This window comes from Ornithorhynchus anatinus, chromosome 12 (genome assembly GCF_004115215.2).
Source record: "Ornithorhynchus anatinus isolate Pmale09 chromosome 12, mOrnAna1.pri.v4, whole genome shotgun sequence".
NCBI lineage: Eukaryota > Metazoa > Chordata > Mammalia > Monotremata > Ornithorhynchidae > Ornithorhynchus > Ornithorhynchus anatinus.
Genome location: NC_041739.1, coordinates 16,592,760 through 16,616,045, shown reverse-complemented (window position 1 = coordinate 16,616,045; position 23,286 = coordinate 16,592,760). Strand labels below are relative to the sequence as shown.

General features: G+C 46.3%; 1 protein-coding gene across 5 annotated transcripts in view; it reads left to right on the top strand.

Annotated features, from left to right (window-relative positions):
* FNIP2 (folliculin interacting protein 2) overlaps positions 1-23,286 on the top strand; it is a 113,610-nt gene that overhangs the window by 85,748 nt on the left and 4,576 nt on the right. For 3 of the 5 annotated variants that reach the window (XM_029076563.2, XM_029076562.2, XM_029076561.2), the window contains 3 exons: positions 12,511-12,711; positions 18,246-18,361; positions 19,687-19,847. In XM_029076563.2, coding sequence (XP_028932396.1) covers positions 12,511-12,711; positions 18,246-18,361; positions 19,687-19,834 — 465 coding nt within the window. In that variant the 3' untranslated portion in view covers positions 19,835-19,847. Of the gene's footprint in view, positions 1-12,510; positions 12,712-18,245; positions 18,362-19,686; positions 19,848-23,286 lie in introns of those variants that run through there. The other 2 variants (XM_007673050.3, XM_007673049.3) reach the window with 1 other exon arrangement.

The window sequence follows — 23,286 nt, the reverse complement described above, 5'->3', positions numbered from 1 at the left end:
AAAAGGGCATAGAGCCATGCCCCACATGGAACACCCTAGGGTGGGGGCAAAGAGAGAGCAGTAGTGAAGCGTCGAGAAGTTATGGGGGCATCGGTGCAACCCCCGCGGTCCCTGGAAGGTAATTGCTGGCTCCTTGCAATGCCACCAACCCAGAATTAAACCAAAAATAGGGTTGTCAGAGTGTCTGGAATCGATCAATCATTCAGTTGTATTGCACGCTCACTGTTTGAGCACTTACTTACTCTCTCACTAAGTCCCCCGTCTCCTCAACTCCCCCTCCCTTCTGTGTCACACGACTCGCTCCATTTGCTCTCCCCTCCGCCCCACGGCACTTATTTATATATGTATCTACAGTTCTATTTATATTGATGCCTGTTTACTTGTTTTGATGTCCCTCTCCCCCCTTCTAGACTGCAAGCCTGGTGGGGGGGAGGGATTGTCTCTCTCTTTATTGCTGAATTGTACTTTCCAAGTGCTTAGTTCAGTGCTCTGCACACAGTAAGCGCTCAATAAATACAATTGAATGAGTGTTTGCAGAGCACTGTACTGAGGACTTCGGAGAATATAACAGAGCAGAGTTGGCAGACACGTTCCCAGTGCACATGAGTTTACAGTCTAGAGAAGGAGACAGTACTGTAAATTAGTAAATTATGGATATGCACATAAAATGCTGTGGGGATGAGGGAGAGGTGAATAAAGGGAGCAGTGGAAGATACCTTGCCTTCCCAGACCCCCTCTGGACTCTCTTGTGCCTCTGCCATGTTTGAGGGCCAGCAGGGACATGGTCAAAGAGACCAGAAGTGACCCAGCTCTCTGAAGTGCCCACGGTCCGTGGTTTTGGGTTGTGATACCATTGGAGTCTCGAGGGAAAGGCTGAAGGAATAGTAAAGTATCACTCATAGATATGCCGTGGGCAAAGGAGGGAGCGAGATGAGTGCCCAAGTGTGAAGCACAGTAGAGGTCCAGGGGCACCCCAAGACTCAAGCAACTTGGCTGTCAGTGTTATCTAGCTGATATTGCTGCCTAAATTCCAATGTTGCATTTGGAAGTTTGCTAGACTTATGGGTCCAGCGCAGAAGCCGTGTGACCTAGGGGCAAGAGCACAAGTCCAGGAGTCAGAGGACCTGGGTTCTATCCTTGCTCTGCCACTTGTCTAATGTGTGACCATGGGCGAGTCACTTAACTTCTCTGTGCCTCGGTTCCCTCAGCTGTAAAATGGGGATTAAGCATTTGAGTGCCATGTGAGTCCTTTGTATTTATCCTAGTGCTTAGTACAGTGCTTGGCACATAGTAAACACTTAACTAACTACCATTAAAAAGACCACCCACACCCCCAGCCTAGACCAGTTCCTAACTGTTTTCCTGAGTAGCTCTCCTGCATGAAGCAAAGTGACTTCCAGCTGGTGGCAGTGTTTTTAAAGGAACCAGACTTGTCAAGATCTACTTAGATTTACCGTGGAGAAAATTGAGTGCCTTACAGTTGTTTCTGGTACAGTGAAAGATGTCTATTAAATTGTAGTTCCATTAGGAGGGCGATCATGAAATTTGGTCTGGGGCTAAATATTGTCAAAGCAGGAAACCAGGGGGAAATTGCGTGGTGTGCTTTGCACGCACTGAGGGCTTAATATATGTGAAACTTCTACTACTAGTGGCAGTTAGTGTTGATATCGTTGTTCACTAAATAGGAATGGGGTTGTATTTGGGATGTGCAGTCTCATAAACATAATCCTCAAGCATTCAGTTGACCTCCCAGTATTTCTGTACCACTATGTAAGAAGCAGCTTGGCATAGTTGGAAAGACCACAACCCTGGGAGTCAGAAGGACCTGGGTTCTAATCCCACCTCTGTTACTTGTCTGCTGTGTGACCTTGGTCAAGTCGCTTAACTTTTCTGTGTCTGTTTCCCCATCTATAAATTAAGGATTAAGATTGTGAGCCCCATGTAGGACCTGATTGCCTTGTATCTACCCCAGCTCTTAAAACAGTGCCTGGCATAAAGTAAGCACTTACCAAATACCATAAAAAAATCACTTAGTAAGCACTTAACAAAAACCACAATTATGAATTACTGTATATTTTGAGTTCCAGTGGGATAGGGACTCTGTCCAATCTGATTATCCTTTACCTCAGTGCATTACACGCATTGCAAGCACCTTAGCATTATTTCCTCCTCTCATTCGGTTCTTTTTCCCTCCCCCATGTATTTCCTATCTTTACATCAGTTTCATATCTTTGTCTTGTTAACAATTGACCACTAGAATTTCTGAGCAAATATTCTAAACCAAGCACTGTACTAAGCACTTGGGAGAGTACATTAGACTAAGCAGACTTGATCCCTACCCTTGGGGAGCTTAGAATCTAGTGGTGGGGAACAGACACTAAAATTACGTTTGGAAGGAAGTAATAGAGTATAAAAGTATAGATATAAGTGCTTTGGAGGTGAGTTCTATAGGTGAGAGGTGATGTGGAAGTGGAGAAATGAGACTCCTTGAAGAAAAGTATAGAAAGAAGTGATAACTTAATTGCCATAGAAGAGATTGCAGTATATGAGAAGCAAATGCAAATCAAATACAGATTTGCTTCAGCACTTTTTCTCTCCCCAGGGATTGGGTTTCTGTCCTTTCTATGAATTTCTAGCCAGCTTAGCACATAGAAGGCACCAAGGAAATATCGTTACCTCCACCAAGAAGAATCCTAGTGGTAGTGGAGAAGCAGCGTGGCTCAGTGGAAAGATCCTGGGCTTCGGAGTCAGAGGTCATGAGTTCGACTCCCGGCTCTGCCACTTGTCAGCTGTGTGACTGTGGGCAAGTCACTTAACTTCTCTGTGCCTCAGTTCCCTCATCTGTAAAATGGGGATTAAAAGTGTGTGAGCCCCATATGGGACAACCTGATTCCCCTGAATCTCCCCCAGCGCTTAAAACAGTGCTCAGCACCTAATAAGCGCTTAACAAATACCAACATTATTATTATTAGCTATTGCAGCTCGAGCTTGGCCTGCATTCTTCCATGTTCATGCATCCCAGGCTGCCTTAATTCTCAAGAACTCCCAAACTAACAAATCAATCAATGAATCAGTTGTATTTATTGAGCACTTCCCGTGTGCAGAGCACTGAACTAAGAGCTTGGGAGAGTATAATACAACTGATATGGCAGACACGTTTCCTTGGCCACGACGATTTTGCAGTCAAGAGGGGGAGACAGACAATAATATAAATGAATTACACATATGTATGTAATTTCTGTGGGGCTGTGGGAGGAGTGAATAAGGGGAGAAAATCTAAGAGTGACACAAAAGGGAATGGGAAAAGAGGAAATGAGGGCTTAGGCAGGGAAGGTCTCCTGGAGAAGATATGCCCTCAATAAGACTTTGAAAGTGGGGAGAGTGATAATACACTGGATATGAAGAGAGGGCTTTCAGGCCAGAGGATACGGGCAAGAGGTTGGTGATGAGACACATGAGTTCGAGGTACAGTGAGTAGGTTGACATTAGGGGAGTGAAGTGTGAGGACTGGGTTGCAGTAAGAGAGCATTCATTCATTCAGTAGTATTTAGTGAGCGCTTACTATGTGCAGAGCACTGTACTAAGCGCTTAGAATGAACAAGTCGGCAACAGATAGAGACAGTTCCTGCCGTTTGACGGGCTTACGGTCTAATCGGGGGAGACGGACAGACAAGAACAATGGCAATAAATAGAGTCAAGGGGAAGAACATCTCGTAAAAACAATGGCAAATAAATAGAATCGAGGCGATGTACAATTCATTAACAAAATAAATACGGTAATGGAAATATATACAGTTGAGCAGATGAGTATAGTGCTGAGCGGATGGGAAGGGAGAGGGGGAGGAGCAGAGGGAGATGGGGGAAAAGAGGGTTAAGCTGCGGAGAGGTGAAGGGGGGATGGTAGAGGGAGTAGAGGGAGAAGGGGAGCTCAGTCTGGGAAGGCCTCTTGGAGGAAGTGAGTTTTAAGTAGGGTTTTGAAGAGGGGAAGAGAATCAGTTTGGCGGAGGTGAGGAGGGAGGGCGTTCCAGAACCGCGGGAGGACGTGGCCCAGGGGTCGACGGCGGGATAGGCGAGACCGAGGGACGGTGAGGAGGTGGGCGGCGGAGGAGCGGAGCGTGCGGGGTGGGCGGTAGAAAGAGAGAAGGGAGGAGAGGTAGGAAGGGGCAAGTTGATGGAGAGCCTTGAAGCCTAGAGTGAGGAGTTTTTGTTTGGAGCAGAGGTCGATAGGCAACCACTGGAGATGTTTAAGAAGGGGAGTGACACGCCCAGAGCGTTTCTGCAGGAAGATGAGCCGGGCAGCGGAGTGAAGAATAGACTGGAGCGGGGCGAGAGAGGAGGAAGGGAGATCAGAGAGAAGGCTGACACGGTAGTCTAGAGCCGGGATATAATGAGCCCATAGCAGTAAGGTAGCCATTGGGTGGAGAGGAAAGGGCGGATCTTGGCGATATTGTAAAGGTGAAACCGGCAGGTCTTGGTAACGGATAGGATGTGTGGGGTGAACGAGAGAGACGAGTCAAAGATGACACCGAGATCGCGGGCCTGAGAGACGGGAAGGATGGTCGTGCCATCCACGGTGTTAGGGAAGTCTGGGAGAGGACCGGGCTTGGGAGGGAAGATGAGGAGCTCAGTCTTGCCCATGTTGAGTTTTAGGTGGCGGGCCGACATCCAGGTGGAAACATCCTGGAGGCAGAAGGAGATGCGAGCCTGAAGGGAGGGGGAGAGGACAGGGGCAGAGATGGAGATCTGCGTGTCATCGCGTAGAGATGGTAGTCAAAACTGTGAGAGCGAATGAGTTCACCAAGGGAGTGAGTGTAAATGGAGAACAGAAGAGGGCCAAGAACTGACCCTTGAGGAACTCCAACAGGTAAAGGATGGGACGGGGAGGAGGCGCCTGTGAAGGAGACCGAGAATGACTGGCCAGAGACATAAGAGGAGAACCGGGAGAGGACGTAGTCCGTGAAACCAAGGTGAGATAAGGTGCGGAGGAGGAGGGGTTGGTCGACAGTGTCAAAGGCAGCAGAGAGGTCAAGGAGGATTAGAATGGAGTAGGAGCCATTGGATTTGGCAAGAAGGAGGTCACGGGTGACCTTAGAGAGAGCAGTCTCGGTAGAGCGGAGGGGACGGAAGCCAGATTGGAGGGGGTCCAGGAGAGAATGGGAGTTAAGGAATTCTAAGCAGCGATTGTAGACGACTCGTTCTAGGATTTGGGAAAGGAAGGGTAGTAGGGAGATAGGGTGATAACTGGAAGGGGAAGTGGGGTCAAGAGCGGGTTTTTTTAGGATGGAGGAGACATGGGCATGTTTGAAGGCAGAGGGGAAGGAGCCATTGGAGATTGAGTGGTTAAAAATAGAAGTTAAGGAAGGGAGGAGGGCAGGGGCGATGTTTTTAATAAGGTGAGAGGGAATGGGGTCCGAGGCGCAGGTGGAGGGGGTGGCACTTGCGAGGAGGGAGGAGATCTCCTCTGAGGATACTGCAGGGAAGAATGGGAAAGTAGGGGAGAGAGCAGTGAGGTAAGGTAAGAGGGACAAGGTGATTGAGGGCTTTAAAGCTGATGGTAAGGAGTTTCTGTTTGATGCGAGTTGGATGGGCAATTCCTGGAGCTTCTTGAGGAGTGGTGAAACAAAGACTGTTACACAAACACATTTGAGTTTGTGCAAATGTCCCTCCCCAAGTTTTAGAGTGCTTTCCAGAATAATCTAAAAAATTAGGATCTTTTGGGTGTAGAGCAGTGAACAAATGTTTCTACTGTGCAGTGTTAAAAGTAGCAACAGATAGTGTGCCACAAATATTGCACATGACTCGTGGTCCAGATGAGGAGCCTCAAGCCCTAGCTGGGATCGACTCAAGAATCCCTAAATAAGGCTGCTTGTAGGGGGCGATCAGCCACTGACCACACTTGAGAAGCTCCCAGGTGGTGCCAATGATATATCTTCTGGTAAATAAGGTACTTAAATAATATTAAAGTGTCTCAGGTCGATCAAAAACCTCAAAATCAATAGTTTCGTAAAAGAAGGTTTGAAATTAGGTTTGAAGGTTTGAAGAAAGGAAGCAGCGTGGCTCAGTGAAAAGGCTTTGGAGTCAGAGGTCATGGGTTCGACTCCCGGCTCTGCCACTTGTCAGCTGTGTGACTGTGGGCAAGTCACTTAACTTCTCTGTGCCTCAGTTACCTCATTTGTAAAATGGGGATTAACTGTGAGCCTCACGTGGGGCAACCTGATTACCCTGTATCTACCTCAGCGCTTAGAACAGTGCTGTGCACAAAGTAAGCGCTTAACAAATCCCAACATTAAATTAAGATGGATGCTTTTAGGAGAGTATCCCTCATCCTTTTCTTCTTTTTATGAGGTAGAAAATGAATCTACCTGTACTTTGATTCACCCAACACTTCTCTCCCTCAAATGTTGCCTCTGGGAAGCAGGCAGAGGGCTCTGACCCGTTGTATCCAAGCAGAAACACATACTACTTAAATGCTTCCTCCTCTTCTTCTCACCCACCTTTTTGGCCAGGACATCTTCTATGCTTCAGCACCAATATGCCTTCCTCTGTGAGTTATTGGTTGATTTATCCGCTTGTGTTTATTTTGATCTCCCTCCCCTCCTGCTGGCAGCCTGGGGAGAATGATGCAGGGTGAGGAGGATGTGGAAGTTCTGGAGCTCTCTGACAAATGGGCAACCTCTGTGAGGCTGGTTTATGTTGCCCCTGGGCTGCTTCCAAAGACCAGCCCAGCCGTCCCACCCATGATAGTGGCAGAAAGTGAGTACCCTCATTCTCTTGCCCCCATTCTCTCCCCTCACCTCCTCTTGCCTCCCTGCCCCCCACCCAAATTGGGGCATTATTGGCCTACTTTGTCACTTTCTAAATAGTTCTCTGCACATAGGGTTCTACAAGTCCTGTAGATGAAGCTATGGTCTGAGATTTTTGGTTCAACCTAATTCCCAGGAGACAAGATTGAAGCTCAAAAAATTTGCATAGACTTGCTTTAGTCAGGCATCACTGTTCTAATGAACACTCTATTACCAGGACCTAGTTCCCAAATCTTTTCTAAGGGAGTTGTGTTGTTGTTGTTTTTTTTAGCGTTTAACTAAGTTTCTCATTTTCTACTCATAAAAACTTCGCAGATCAGATTCAAAAATGGGTTTCAGATGTGCCACCAAGTTGCCAAATTTTTGCTGGCCCATCCACACTCACAATGTCATTCCAAGGTCCCCTTCTTTTCTCAGCCCCCTGTCATTAAGGGCTCAAAAAAATTTTATAAATCTTGTCAACCTAGCAGTCTAAAACATCAGTGTGAACAAGCAGTTATTGTCCTTTGGTCATTTGTCAGAGACTCTTGTGTCGTACATAATAAAAAAAGGTCATAGGATAAAGAACCGGCTCATGATGTTGTTCTTGGACTGCTTCATTTTCCATGCCTCCTGTCTGTGTTATTTGTAACAATGCTTAAGTTTTCCTATGCTACCTACCCTACCACCTCCCTGTGTGCTCTTCCCTCTGGGCCCTGTGAAGAACTACCCTCTTATTTTTCCCATCCCTGATGAGACTCAAACATACACATCCAGGCATGTATACACATACACACACCCCCCAACCTCTCTCTACTACTTGGGGACACATACACAAAATTGCACTCCAAACCCTCTCTGCTACAAGAGAACACACACAGACACATACTCCCCAACATACCCCAAATACTCTCTGCTACATGAGTACACACACACATGCACACAAACACCCCCAACCCCTTTCGGCTGCCTGAGGACCTGCGGAAACCTTTGTATAATATCTGGCTAGCTGTCCTGCTCCATGACCAATGTGATTCCCCCAGAGTCGGCAATTTGCACTTGGCAGCCAGAGCATACGCCAAATCAGAGCTGATGCCCAGAGGAATTTTCAACCTTCTATTGTTCTGCAGTCAGGGAGATGCCCAGAAACTCTGCACTGAAAGAAAATAGCAATTTACTAAGGATTTCCCCAGCTGAGTAGGTGCATAAGGAGAGTAGATGCTAGTAAAGTTTGTTTTTTTGTTTGGTTTTTTTGTTTTGTCTTTCCTGGAGAGTATCTGCTTAGTGTCGGGCCTTCTCTGCTCTGGGCTTCTTGATGTTTCCTGAACCTGGCTTGCAAAAAACCTCTGGAGGTGGTGATGGAGTGGAAGGTGGCTGGCTGGCTGGCAAGAAAACCAGACCTATGAGGGTCTTGGAAAACTGGCCAGAAGCCAATGAGTGCCCAAGTGACTATGTCCTGGGTAGGGGAATGGGAGAAGGGCTGAGAGGAGGATTGCAGAGCTCAACTTGATTGCATTAGTCATGTTTTGTTCTTTATGGGATTAATTAAGGACTGTCCCTCAAGCTCTCGAAGGGCTGATATTACTAAGTCACAGTGCTGTAGCTCTGGGCCCCCATGAAAAAGTATTTTGTCATATGACATCTATTTAGTCAAGTTCAGTTTAATGAAGTTATTGGGCTTCCCAGAAGTGGCTTGTAAAGAGTGATTAAATGCAACGCAGATGAGGCCAAAGAATCTCCCACTTTGGCAGCCCAGACTGCTGCAGGGAGAATCAAAGAAAGTGTGAGACCCTCCTAATTAGCCCTCCCCATAAATCAGCCCTCGTATTTTGAGGCTTATTGGCAAGCTGTGTAGTATTTTAGTCACAGCTTTCTGCTCCACCGTACCGGCCGATGTGCCTTTGGTAACAAACTAAAAATGTGTCCTTTAAGGGATTTGCCCTTTGACCCTTAAAGATGACCTCGACCTTTGTGAGATGTGCACACAGCAAAACTCATCCTGAAGATGGTCTCCATTTCACTTCTGTCCAGTTATGCCTGCTCTTGACAGTCCTAATCTTCGATTTAGGGGTACAATGGGAAAATCGAATACCCCAGCATTTGGGTTGTCAACTGGAGGTGTTATCGGATGATGTTGGTTTTTTTGTCTGATACGTTTTAAAAAGGAATATTGCTAATGAGGTCTTCAGGAATGTATTTTTTGTAGGAATAACAATGCCCTTAAGCAAGAGTGGCGATGCCAACCCACCCTTCTTGACAGGGAAAGGGAAAGGCTCCACCATTTCAAACCTGCCCAACTGAGCCCACCAACCCTTGATTTCACTTGTCCTTTGTGATTATTTTGCTCTGGCTGTGAGCCAAGAGCAGTAGCCCTGCCCTGGCCTCAGGACTCTGAACCAGAAGAGGGAAAAGGGTGGGTTGCGGGCCTCCTTTCTCTTTATTTCTTTTGGGTTTGTTTTTTTTAATAGAATGATTTTAGAGTAGCAACTGAGCTCCCTAGTCAGTCAGTGTTTAGAACAAGGAATTACTGCATTAGATTGTTTGTTTCAAGTCACCCGGTGTTGTGTCTTACAGCCCCCCTGGGGAGAGCTGCAGTAACTCACAAGAAAAGCCACAAAAAAATCCAAAGAGGACATTTGTTCTTCAAGGTCCTTGGTGTCCAAAAAGAAAGTCATGCTCATAACTCAGGAACTTAAATGCTCCTGTTTCTGACTTACTGTAGTTGACTTGTCCCCCTTGCCCCAAGGGGGAACTTCCCTGAGGGGAATTTCAGATACTGGGCAATTTGGTAGTTGGGGTGGGGAGAGAGTGAGAGACGAAGAAAGAGAGGGAGAGAGAAGGAGAGAAAAAAATCCAGTCCTGGAATTCTTTGAATTTCAGCTGCATAGATAATTGAAAAAGGAAACATCAACAAATTGAACACCCTGTCTTTTCCAACACTGGCCCTCAGACCATGCTTCCATTGGAAGGAGCTGTGTCAGATAACTGGGTTCACCAGCACTTGGATTTGTACTGGATATTTTTCATCTATGTGGGGAAACTCCAATGGACTCCCTTTCGCAGGATATGGTATCTTCATAGACGCACCTCTGGAAACAGAGGTTCATGCTAATCACCTTGGGTTCTGAGGAGACCAGAGGCCTCCTGACAGGGACAGATATGGCCCCTTTTGGTCTCACGCTCAGGTGGAGGGAGCTCTCATGTGAGAGCAGAACTAGGTAGCAGCTTCCTCCCAGGAAACTCCAGGCCCAGTCCCCTTCCTCCCTCCGCCCCTCCAGGGAGGCCCAGATTGCAACAGCTTGTCCTGTGGCAAGAAAGTCCTGAAACAAGCATTTTCCCTGGGTAAATATTTAGCAGCCCGAGGTTGGGTAAGAATTGGGTAATTCTGTTGGGTTTCCGTTTTGAAGGTGCTGCCCTGCATATGAGTTGTTCATCTGGTTTCTTTCCTGTTTCTAGAGCCTGCCTATGTGGACGTTTTCATCCCTGTGACGTGTTTGAGAGAAAGAAAGGGAGTGAGAATGTGAATGAATGAATTCCTGTCTTGACTCATTTACTTTCCACAGTTTCCCTCTCACGTGGAGGCTCAAGAAATCACCTGCTCCCTGTTGGCAGGAAAGGGTCTCTTGCTTCTGTTGGTTTCTCCCAAGTCCTTTGTACAGTGCCCTGCACTCACTGGGGCCTCAAATGAATCCCTTAACTACTATCTGTCATTTGACCAATCGTTATTATCTCTTCCATTTGCATCAGATTCAGACTCCTTGCTCTACCCAGTCTTCTCCTGATCATCCGCTCTCTGAATGTCCAGCAAGCCTGCTGTCAATTCTACTCATGCCATCCCCCAATTTCAGGCTCCTTTCTCATTCCTCTCATGCCAGTGCTGTCCTCAAATCCTGCTTCCTGGAGGAATACTTTTACGACCACAAAGACATTTCATTCAAAACTGCCTGGCTATCACCCTTGCTCAAAATAGCCAATAATTCTACCACATTGAAAAATCAGCAAAATGAGAATCTTAAAGTGCTCGTACACATTTACGTTTTGTTGGTTGACGCGTATATCGTGTGTTGTCATGCCACCGTGGCGTACTTTTTACTAGATGGCAAGGATCAGGATGTGTGGGTTCTGTGCTTGCCAAATCGTGGGTGCTCAAAAATTTCAACAGTCCTTCACTCTGCCCCCCTTCCTGCAAACGCAACTTGCACTTCTTAAACTAATATCAACCAAATTGAGAATTTGAACCAAATTCAGTGTTTAACCAAATAAACAATCCAAATTATTGACTGTTTGGACAAATGCTCATCCAGTTTTATTTGGTCACCACAACTTTATTATCCAAATTAGCCTCACTGTGGATAATTGGTCTTTTATGTAGGTTCAGATCATGGATTTTGAACTGTATGTATTAAAGAAGCACAACCGGGGTGTGCTGGAAAGGGCTGGTGAACATTCTTTGGGCGACTGAAGTTCCTGAGAGAAATATGTGGCCCTGTTAAACCTCAGAAATTGCTGTTGTCTTAACATGTAGGGACCAGGTCAGCTAACATCATGCCATCATTATGCCTGTATGACACACAAATTGGGCAAGAACTTGCAGAAACTTGCAGAGGGAAGTGAGGCATTTGGGCACGGTGTCCTTCATAACCTGGTTTAATATAAGAAAATCTTTGTTTGGTTCAGTTAATACATCAGGGAGTTGCCACACAACCTTGGGAAACCAGACGCTGTTCGTTCAGGGACTTGCTTCATGAAGTACTTTGTTGTTCCTTCATTTTCCGCAGACAGGGGTTGTTTAGGCCTGGCGGAAGGTGGGCTTTGGTTGAGCTACTCTGTGAGGCAGCACAAATATATTCTATTTCCAAAGCTGATGTGAAACACTGCCTCTCTGTTCACGTGATCCTTCTTCCCCAGCCAATGTAGAGAACTGTGTACAGGCAGGGCATTTAAAGGAATCCAATGCTGCATGTTCATATCCACTAGGCGTGGGAGAGTTGAGCTCAGAATATCTCCCCAAGAGTCAGCTCAGTATTTCCAGACCAGTAAGGAATAATTTATGTCACAACACCCCCAAAAGGGAGAGATCACTCCCCTCACTGTAAACAAGGAAGGAATAGAGTGGAGAGGACAGTACTTATGCAGTCTTCTGAAAATGCCTTCCACCATGTTGTTTGCTTTTTATGGTGTTTGTTAAAAGCTTCTTGTATGCTGGACACTATACTAAGCACTGGGATAGATAAAATGTAATCCGGTTGATTGAGTGCAGAGTGCACCTTTCTTAAAACACCTTCTTTGCTGGGCCTATTTAGCCATGTTATCTTTTCTGTCCCTGACAAAGCTTATCCTTTATCCCCGCTCTTATTAATAATGATAATAATAATAATTATCGTACTTGTTAAGCACTTACTATGTGCCAAACGTGGTTCTAAGCACAGAGGTTGATTCAAGTTAGGTTGGACACAGTCCCTCGTCCCACATAGGTGTCACAGCCTTAATCCCGTTTACAGATGAGGTAACTGGAGGCCCAATGAAGTGACATGCCCAAGGTCACACAGCAGACTTGGCAGAGCTAAGATTAAAACCCATTATCTTCTGACTCCCAGGCCTGTGCTCTGTCTACTAAGCCATGCTGCTTATTTCCCAAACTTCATTCCAGGTGGAAATTGTACAGATTCTGAGTTGTCATTTGGAACAATTGAGATTTAACCTTCCACCTTCACTGTTCCTCTTCCAGCATCCAGTACTAGATGAGCCAGTAGCCGAAGCCGTCTGTATCATTGCAGATACAGACAAGTGGAATGTTCAAGTGGCCACAAGTCAGAGGAAGGTGATGGACAACGTGAAACTGGGCCAGGACGTCTTGGTCTCAAGTCAAGTGTCCAGTTTACTCCAATCCATTTTACAGCTTTACAAGCTCCACCTCCCAGCTGACTTCGTAAGTTTTTTTGTTTGTTTTTTTTTAACCGAGACCCTCCATGGTATGGTTTGTGTAAATGGAACAATCCTATGATTATTTTGTTGTTGTATATACTGAGCATGGATCATACACGGTTTATAGCTCAATAAATGGGCAGGGAGTGTGTTTACCAACTCTGTTACACTGTACTCTCCCAAGCACTTAGTACTGTGCTGTGTGCACAGTAAGAGCTCAATAAATGCCATTTATTATGTTAATATCACAATCTTAGAGCTTGGAAAAAAAACTCAGTCCTGTTGACTGTAAGGTCATTGTTGACAGGTAACGTATCTACCAACTCTGTTGCACTGTACTCTCCCAAGTGCTTAGTATAATGTTCTACACGTGATAAGCACTCAATAAATATTATTCATAATTTTTCTCCAGTAATTCCTGCAAGGGCCTGATCTGTGAAATACAGAAGAACCATCAGAATTTAGAGATTGTCACAGAGGCAGACAGAAAGTGGGATGATAATGGCAAGTTTCGAAGAGGACATGAAGGTTGCAGGGTTCTGGAAGAGGGAGACGGTGGTGCTGCCCACCCTCAAGGGGGAGTTTAGAAGATATAGGAAAGTGAAGTCCAGTTTTTTACTGCACTGGGTTTAAAGTGTTACAGGGCACCAGTGTGGAAATTCCCTAGAAGCAGAAAGTGATGTGGGATTGTAAAGTCCATGAGAGGATCAGGCTAGAGATTTAGATTTGGGAGTCATAATCAATCAACCAGTGGTATTTGAGTGCTTACATTGTGCAAAACGCTTGGGAGAGGATAGTACAACATATTTGGAAAATATGAAAATTTTACCGACATCATGAAATGGTGGTTCACACCAGATGAGAAGAGGAGATTCCCAAGAAAATGAAGAGCAAGAAGACTAGACTAAAAGTGGAACTTTTTCCGGGTAGTGTGAAGTGAGGATGAAGAATCAGGAGAGGAAACTGAAACCTGTCAGAGAACAGTCAGAGGGCCAGGAAAATACTTTGTCAATAACCAAAGCAGGAGAATGTTTTTAAACATTTTTAGAAGAATCGGGGTTGGTCAACAGCCAAGATTTCCAAGAAGATTAACAGAGTAGAACCCTTAATGTGCTTTACTGTACTCTCCCAAGGGCTTAGTATGGAGCTCTGCACCAAGCAATTGCTCAATAAATGCCATGGATTGATTGATTGCTTAACTGGGAGGAATTCATTGGAACGTGACAGTAGAATAAAGAGGATGAAATCCAGATTCCAAGGACGCAAGAAGAGAGTCGGTATTAGTGTGAGTATTTTAGTATGGTAGGGACATTTATTGAGTACCCACTTGGTGCAGTGTACTGTACGAGGAGTTTGGGAAGTACACATTCACTGTACTTGGAAAATTCACAAGGCACTCTTACAGGTGGAAGTGTTGGAGACACACACCCTATGTGAGGAGGATAAGCAGGATGGGGGGTAAGGGTCTGGGGAGGCAGTGAGGTCAAGAAATGGAATGGTCAATGTGAGGGAGACTTGGCTTTTTTGAAAGCAGGATGAGAAATTGAAAGGTTAAATGTGGCGGGGAGGGAGAGTGCGAGCAGGTATTTTTAAGAGGTAAAAGGGGATAGAGTCCAAAACACAGGTAGAGAGGATAGATTTTAAGAACAGGAGGGAGATTTCCTTTGGGAGACTGCTAAGAAGGAAGGGGTGGGGGATATAGAAAGGGAAACGTTGAGTGGGGGGTCCTTGGGGTAATTCACTGTCATAGTAGGGCCATTGGGCATTAGATGGGAGAAGCCTGGGGCAGAGAGAGGTCTGGAAGAATCAAGAACTATGGGTAAGGGAGTCAGAGGATCGTGTATTCCTGGGTAACTGATGAAATGGCAGAGTTGACAGCATGAGGAGATGAAGACGCTGAGATCAATGTGATTTTTAGACTTTCACCAAGGTCACTCAGCTGCAAGAGACCAGGAGTGAGAGAAGAACTAAGTGGGTGAATCAGAGCAGGATTTGCCAGGATGAGAGGGACTGAGGGACAAAGGGGCAAGGGAATCGGGTTTGCTGGCAAGTCCCTTTCAACTATGCCAGCTCTTGGCTCGGGATCTGGTGAGCAGAATTCTAGCATAGGACATCTGTTGTTTGTGAGGCCTGGTGACTTTATTCTCGATTGTCCTTCTCTGTGTGTCACAGCAATACTCGCAGTATTTACTGAGAACCCACCCTGATTAGAATGCTGAATGAGGTGCCTGGGAGCTGCTAATAAATGTAGAAGACACAGTCCCTGCCCTCAAGCAGCTGACAGTTTAAGGGGTGAGAAAGCTGCCTTCCGCTCTAAGTAGAGACTGAATTAAGTTGACTCTTTTGGGTTACTTTCTCATTTCTCTTTCATTTAGTCATTTTGTGGGGCTGGGGGAAAGAAACAAATTGAACATGGTATTTTTATCCTAGTTTAGGGTTAATTTATGAGGTTTCTCCTAACAGAATTCCTGTTAACTTTTTACCTCTAAAGCACAGTTCTTCCAAGTATAAGGTTATTGTGCAGCACACAGTAAATAATTAATGCATTTAGTAAGATACTGACAGCTTCCAAACAGCAAAACATTAATCTGTGACTTAAAATGTTATTTAAAAGTCAGTGATTTAATATGAGTAAAAAACAGCTAGAAATGTTTGACCCTTTGGCAAAGGAAGAAAGAGGGAAGGATTGAGTATTTTAACTGTGACTTAAATGAAAATCGTGGAAGCCACTCCTAAAATACTTCAGAGGTAAAAATTGGAAAATTACACAGGAATGAACTCGAGAAAATATAGCATTTTCTTGAATTCGGAGCTCTGCAACACATAAGGGAGCCATTTAAAAAAAAAAGTCATCTGTGTGAGTTCACATTTGCTAGTCACAGGAAACAGTTCTCTGTCAAAATTAACAGGTGACGACCCTTTGACCTGTTTTCTCTAACTCATTTTTTTTAGCACTGATGTCTCTGAGTTACCTCAAAAAGGTCAATGTTATTTTTGCTATTGAAATACCTTAACCGGCAGCTTCCTGTGTTAAAATTCTTTATCACATTCCGTGGTTCTGATCAGCTGAACATGAAATCTCTCTACCACTTCATTGCATGCTTGACTATTTTGGTGAAACTGTTCCATGTAAAATCCTCCCTGGATCCTTTTATGATCCTAATCTCTTCCAGGGAATGCTGTCATCCGAGCAGCCCAGTACATTGGAAATGCTAAGCACCCGGAAATCATCATTTGTCTCCGAGAAGCTCACAGTCTGTGGGCTCTTGCACGACTATAAAGATTACACTGTCAACTGAATGTGTTGATCTTTTTCCTTGAAAGTAAACATTTGTAATTTTCTGTGAGAAAATGATCAGAAACTATTGCCAGATTTTTCCAGTCCCTTCCGTCAAAAGATACTAGGATGCCTCTGGCAGCTGGACTGACTACTGCAGACACATTAGCTCCGGGTGGAAACAGATTGTCGCTCGTCTCTAGCAGAGACTACTAGCCATATTTCCTAAGGAGGATACTTCTTGAAACACAGCACCCTGCCTTTTCTGTTGGGCTAGCCCCGGTTCAAATCCGGCCTCTTGGCTCTCCCCACACTATCCTACTCCCACAGCAGGGAATCATTAATGCTAGGTTTGGGGACATTCTTCATCCCTTCATTATTTATTTATGATTATTTACTTATATTACTGTCTCCCTCCCCCTCTAGACTGGAGAAGAGTGTGTTCTAGTGGAAAGAACACAGGCCTGGGATTCAGAGAACATGGGTTCTAATCCAGCTCTGCCACTTTCTTGCTGTGTTACCTTGGGCAAGTCACTTCACTTCTCAGCCTCAGTGTTCTCAATTGTAAAATGGGGATTAGGTCCCTTTTTGCCCTTCTACTTAAACAGTGAGTCCTATGTGGGACACAGACTGTGTCCAATGTAATTAACTTTACCTAGCAGTGCATAGAGCAGTATCTGACACATAGTAAGGTTGTAACAAATACCATGAAAAGAAACCAAAAACTTGTTGAGGCCAGGGAAATGTCTACCAACTCTGTTGTATTGTCCTCTCCCAAGTGCTTAGTACAGTGCTCGGTATTTAGTAAGTGCTCATTAAATGTCACTGATTGATTGATTCCTTTAGATTATTTTAAAATACCCAGCTGTTCATAGAAGTCTTCAGAGTAATGTCTGCTGGTTGTTCTACCTACTTAAAACAATGACAAGGGAAAGCAGAATGGCCTAATGGATAAATCCAAGGCCTGGAAATCCAAGTGTCTAAATTCTAATCCAGGGTCTTCTGTGTCCCTTCTGTGTGACCTTGGGCAAATCACGTAACTTCTTTGTGCCTCAGTTTCCTCATGTCAAATGGGGATTAAGTATTTCTTTTTTTTTTTTAAGTGACATTTATTAAGCGCTTACAGACATTGTGCCAGACAGTGTATTAAGTGCTGGAGTAGTTAGGTTGGACACAGTCCGTGTCCCACATGGGACTCACAGTCTTAATCCCCATTTTACAGATGAGAAAACTGAGGCCCAGAGAACTTAAGTGACTTGCCCAAGGTCAAACCACAAACAAGTGGCAGAGCCAGGATTAGAACTCATGTCCTTCTGACTCTATCCACTAGGCCAGGCTATTCTCCCTTCCCCACAGATTGAGGATCCCATGAGGGGCAAGGGGCTGTCTCTGACATGATTATCTTGTATCTGCTCTAAAACTCAGTATAGTGCATGGCACATGGTAATAATAATTGTGGTTTTTGTTAAGCATTCATTCAATCATATTTATTAAGCACTTACTATGTGCAGAGCACTGTACTAAGAGCTTGAGAGAGTAAAATATAACGATAAACAGACATTCCCTGCCCACAACGATCTTATAGTCTCTTACTAAATGCCAAGTACTGTATTGAGTGCTGGGGTAGATTCAAGATACCCCTCTCAGGGTTGCATCTGGAGAGTTTCCAGTGTTCTTGGAGACCAGAGGGAGAATCAAGCAGAGGTAGACCCCTTCCATTCCTAGCTTGGACAGTGGCTAGCGAGTGAAAAACAATCTGCTACAAGTCAAAACTCACCTGTGCCGGGCAGCAGCAGCTTGGGAGAGAATCAAAGGCGGAGCCTCAAGTTTACTGTGCAGATACTTCCATATTTTGTACCAAGAAAACTCTAAGGATAAACTACCAGAAGGATTGCAGATGGAGTTGGGGCATTCTGGGAGAGATGTGGCCATGCCGTTATAATTGGGTCGGAGACAACTCGACAGCATGAGACAAGACAAAATTAAAGCTAATCAGGTCCCACGTGGGGCTTACAGTCTAAATTGGAGGGAGAACAGATATCGGGTCCCCATTTTGCAGATGAGGGAACTGAGGCACAGAGAATTTAAATGACTTACCCAAGATCACACAGCAGGTAAGTGTCAGAGCCAGGATTAGAGCCCAGGATTATCTGATTCTCAGGCCCATGCTCTTTCCACTAGACTATCCTGCTTCACTTAAAAATGCCACAGTTAATCATCTGGAATCCTACACCTCACCTCCCATGTGTTTGCATTCTCAGTGTATCATGCACCTCGAAGACAGGCTCCAGGAGATGTATCTCAAAAGCAAAATGCTCTCCGAGTATCTGCGAGGACATACGAGAGTCCACGTGAAAGAACTGGGCGTCGTATTGGGGTGAGTCCTGAGAGAAGGCCGGCCCAACAGACCGGCCGACTCCACTCCGATAGGGATCGGGGGTTCCCCGCCCGGCTCTGGAGAACACGGTCCATGGCAGCCTGGCGGGAATGCTAGTGGAGATGAATCGAAGCCTCCTTCCTTTAGCAGTTTTTAGTGACGGCACAGGCAATAATCGATCGTCCCGCCCTCCAGCCTGCCTGCCTCTGTGCCCATTTGGAGTCGTTTCAGTAAGATGGGCAAGCTGGCATGAACGCAGCAGCTTGTGTTGACAATTCCCATACACCCAGAAAGCCATAGTCTTTGCATGGCCTAAACCCCTGCAAGTCTGCCTTGTCAGGACAAGGCACCGCAACCCTGGGCCCGCTTCCTTTGCCAGGCTTGGTGGCTTCCCTCTAACCACCTCCTGATTTTTCTATTTCATTAATCAACTGGAAAAAAGGGTGACTTTTAGTTAATCGGTAAAGTACATCCATCCGCTTGGCACATGGTTGGGGGCTCAGGGCTATTAGCTGAAAAATATGCATTTTCTTCTTTTTTATTTTTTCTTTTAAATTTTTCTGACCACACACACTCCCTAGGGAAGAATGGGTTGATTCACCTGTCTTCTAGACAGGTGAATGTTCACCTGTCTTCTAGACAGGTGAATGTTCACCTGTCTTCTAGGCAGGTGAATGTTATAGTCTAAAGGCTGAGGATGGTCATTGAGGTCTTTGAGATATGCGTTTTTAAATGTTAAAATAACAACTTGGTCTCCAGCCTCCTCTGCGCACAAGCAATCATTTTACATTGTTCATCTTCAGCTGACAGAACAGATAACTAACAGTGAGAAAACTTAAGCTCTTTATGGGCAGGGAGCATGTTTGCTAATTCTGTTGTACCCGCCCAAGCAGTCAGTACAGTGCTCTGCTCATAGCGCTCAGTAAATACCAACTGATTGATTATAAGGCTGTTGTTGTCCTTCGTTTATTTTATTTGGTATTTCCTTTTGCACATTTTCTCAAAAGTGCCAATTGTTTTGGTCTTCTGAGGGGGTGGGTGCGTGAGTGTGTGGGTTTTTTTTTCCTACATCGCTATCTTTGTCTCTTGCTTGTCAGCCTGAGTTTCTGTTTTCATTTTGCAGCCTTCAAACTCTGCCCAACCCAATTCCCTTATATATTCCCCTTCTCAAGGGCACTTTGTCCCGTGTGGAGGGGAGAGCTCTGGATTGGCTCACTGAACCCCTTAGTCTGGTTCAGTTCAAGACCAACCCCTGGAATTCGGTTTGAGATAGGGCTTACCTTCCTCTCCCAGTATTTCAGGGAACTTGTCCTCTCCCCTTTCAGCATCTCAGCCATGCCCATATCTGTGACCGTAGCGGAGCCCTGTGACTGGAGGCTTAAGTGGATCCAGCAAGTGGCCTGTTCCTTCAGCCCAGCTGAGTTTTGTTTTTTTAATTGCTTTACCATGTGCCGAACATTGTACAAAGGGTAGACACAATATAATCAGGTTGGATACAGTTCCTGGGCCAGGCTCACAGTCTAGGAGAAGAACAGGCATTTAACCCCCATTTTACAGATGAGAAAATTGAGGTACCGAGCAGCGAAGGGACTTGTCCAAGGTCATGCAGCAGGCAAGTGGCAGAGCTGGAATTAATACTAATGTTGGTATTTGTTAAGCGCTTACTATGGGCAGAGCACTGTTCTAAGTGCTGGGATAGATTTACAGGTTAATCAGGTTGTCCCACGTGAGGCTCACAGTCTTTATCCCCATTTTACAGATGAGGTCACTGAGGCACAGAGAAGTGAAGTGACTTGCCCACAGTCACCCAGCTGACAAGCGGCAGTGCTGGGATTCGAACCCATGACCTCTGACTCCCAAGCCCGGGCTCTTTCCCCTGAGCCACGATTAGAACCCAGGGTCTTCTGAAGTCAACCTGCCCTATCCCTCCCAGGAGGGTGAGGCTGCAGAGGGCAGAACGTGCTGCTTCCAGCCCAGCGTGCTAGCGTTGTTCGGCACTGAATAATGAGGCCCAAGAGTGATCGTAGAAACACACACAAGCACACACTTTCCAGAAGTGCTCTGCAAACAGTAAGTGTTCAGTAAATCAATCAATCAAGGGCGCTGTAGAAGATAGGACCGCCTGCCTCCCTGCAGCCCTTCTAAGCCAACCAGTGGACTGAGAGGAGAAGCAGCCAGTGACAGGCCTCTCTTGTGGGTGGAGAGATAAGAAGAAGGGTGGGTAGATAAGACTCTCATCTTCTCTGCCGAGGAAACTTGGAGAAGGGGCAGAGAAGGCACACAATTTTTGGCGTGTTAAAAGCTGGAAGAAACAGAGGTTCAAGATTCCTGGGATAGATCTGTACCATTTAAGCTGGCTTAAATTTAAACTTCAACATAAGATTCGGAGTGTTAGGTGTAGAATTCATCCTCCTCCGACCATCCTGCAAGCTGTTTCCTCTTGAGTTTCATCTTGCATGAAGGGCTTGCCCACTGCTAACACTTTGCTTTGGAGAGAAATAGATTTGATCACGTTTTTGACAAACTTTAGATGCAGAAGTTTCGATTCCTTGTTAACACGGACTAGTGGTGAGATCAGAGGACTGGGAGTCAGGAGATACGGTTCTACTCCTGGCTGTCCTGTTTGCCTGCTGTATGACCCTGGGTGAATCGTTCAACTTCTCGGTGCCTCAGTTTCCTCATCTGTAATATGAAGATTTTTACATACCTGTTTTCCCTCCCACTTAGACTGTGAGCCCCATGTGGTAAAGGGATCATGTCCGATATAGTTATTTTGCGTTTGCTATATGCTGAGCCCAGGGCTTGGCACGTGGTTAGTGAAAAATAGCATCATTTTTATGGGACAGCGGAGAAAGATTTCCCTCTCCTCCGACAGGCAAAACTTCTTCTCCTCCCTCATCGACACCCATGCCCGTCACCCCTGCCAATTGTTCCGGACCTTTAACTCTCTCCTTAGGCCCCCTGTTCCTCCCCCTCCCCCATCTCTCACCCTCAATGATCTGGACACCTACTTCATCTCAAAAATCAACACAATCAGGTCTGAGCTCCCCAAAGTCACCCCCCCCCCACTTCCCTCCCCCCCACCAACCTTCTCCCCTACTTTCCCATTCTTCCCTGCAGTATCCTCAGAGGAGATCTCTTCCCTCCTCGCAAGTGCCACCCCCTCCACCTGTGCATCAGACCCCATTCTCGCTCACCTTATAAAAACCATTGCCCCTGCCCTCCTCCCTTCCTTAACTTCTATTTTTAACCACTCAATCTCCAATGGCTCCTTCCCCTCTGCCTTCAAACGTGCCCACGTCTCCCCCATCCTAAAAAAACCCTCTCTCGACCCCACTTCCCCTTCCAGTATCTCCCTATCTCCCTACTCCCCTTCCTTTCCAAGATCCTAGAACGAGTCGTCTACACTCGCTGCTTAGAAATTCCTTAACTCCCATTCTCTCCTGGACCCCCTCCAATCTGGCTTCCGTCCCCTCCGCTCTACCGAGACTGCTCTCTCTAAGGTCACCCATGACCTCGTTCTTGCCAAATCCAGTGGCTCCTACTCCATTCTAATCCTCCTTGACCTCTCAGCTGCCTTTGACACTGTCGACCAACCCCTCCTCCTCCACACCTTATCTCACCTTGGTTTCCTGCACTCCTTCCTCTCCTGGTTCTCCTCTTATCTCTCTGGCCGGTCATTCTCGGTCTCCTTCGCTGGCGCCTCCTTCCCCTCCCATCCTTTAACTGTTGGAGTTCCTCAAGGGTCAGTTCTTGGCCCTCTTCTGTTCTCCATTTACACTCACTCCCTTGGTGAACTCATTCGCCCTCACGGCTTTGACTACCATCTCTATGCAGATGACACGCAGATCTCCATCTCTGCCCCGTCCTCTCCCCCTCCCTTCAGGCTCGCATCTCCTCCTGCATCCAGGACGTCTCCACCTGGATGTCTGCCCGCCACCTAAAACTCAACACGAGCAAGACTGAGCTCCTCATCTTCCCTCCTAAGCCCGATCCTCTCCCAGACTTCCCTATCACCGTGGATGGCACGACCATCCTTCCCGTCTCTCAGTCCCGCAACCTCGGTGTCATCTTTGACTCGTCTCTCTTGTTCACCCCACACATACTATCCGTTACCAAGACCTGCCAGTTTCACCTTTACAATATCGCCAAGATCCGCCCTTTCCTCTTCACCCAAACGGCTACCTTACTGCTATGGGCTCTAGTTATATCCCGGCTAGACTACTGTGTCAGCCTTCTCTCTGATCTCCCTTCCTCCTCTCTCGCCCCGCTCCAGTCTATTCTTCACTCTGCTGCCCGGTTCATCTTCCTGCAGAAACGCTCTGGGCCTGTCACTCCCCTTCTTAAACACCTCCAGTGTTGCCTATCAACCTCCGCTCCAAACAAAAACTCCTCACTCTAGGCTTCAAGGCTCTCCATCACATTGCCCCTTCCTACCTCTCCTCCCTTCTCTCTTTCTACTGCCCGCCCCGCACGCTCCGCTCCTCTGCCGCCCACCTCCTCACCATCCCTCGGTCTTGCCTATCCTGCCGTCGACCCCTGGGCCACGTCCTCCCGCGGCCCTGGAAGGCCCTCCCTCCTCACCTCTGACAATCTAATTCTCTTCCCCTCTTCAAATCCCTACTTAAAGCTCACCTCCTCCAAGAGGCCTTCCCAGACTGAGCTCCCCCCTTTTTTCCCTCTGCTCTCTCTACCGCCCCCTTCACATCTCCACAGCTAAACCCTCTTCTCCCCCCTTTCCCTCTGCTCCTCCCCCCTCCCATCCCACCCCCTCAGCACTGTACTCGCCCACTCAACTGTATATATCTTCATCACCCTATTTATTTTGTTTAATGAGATGTATATCACCCTGATTCTATTTATTTGCCATTGTTTTTATGAGATGTTCTTCCTCTTGACTCTATTGCCATTGTTCCTGTCTGCCC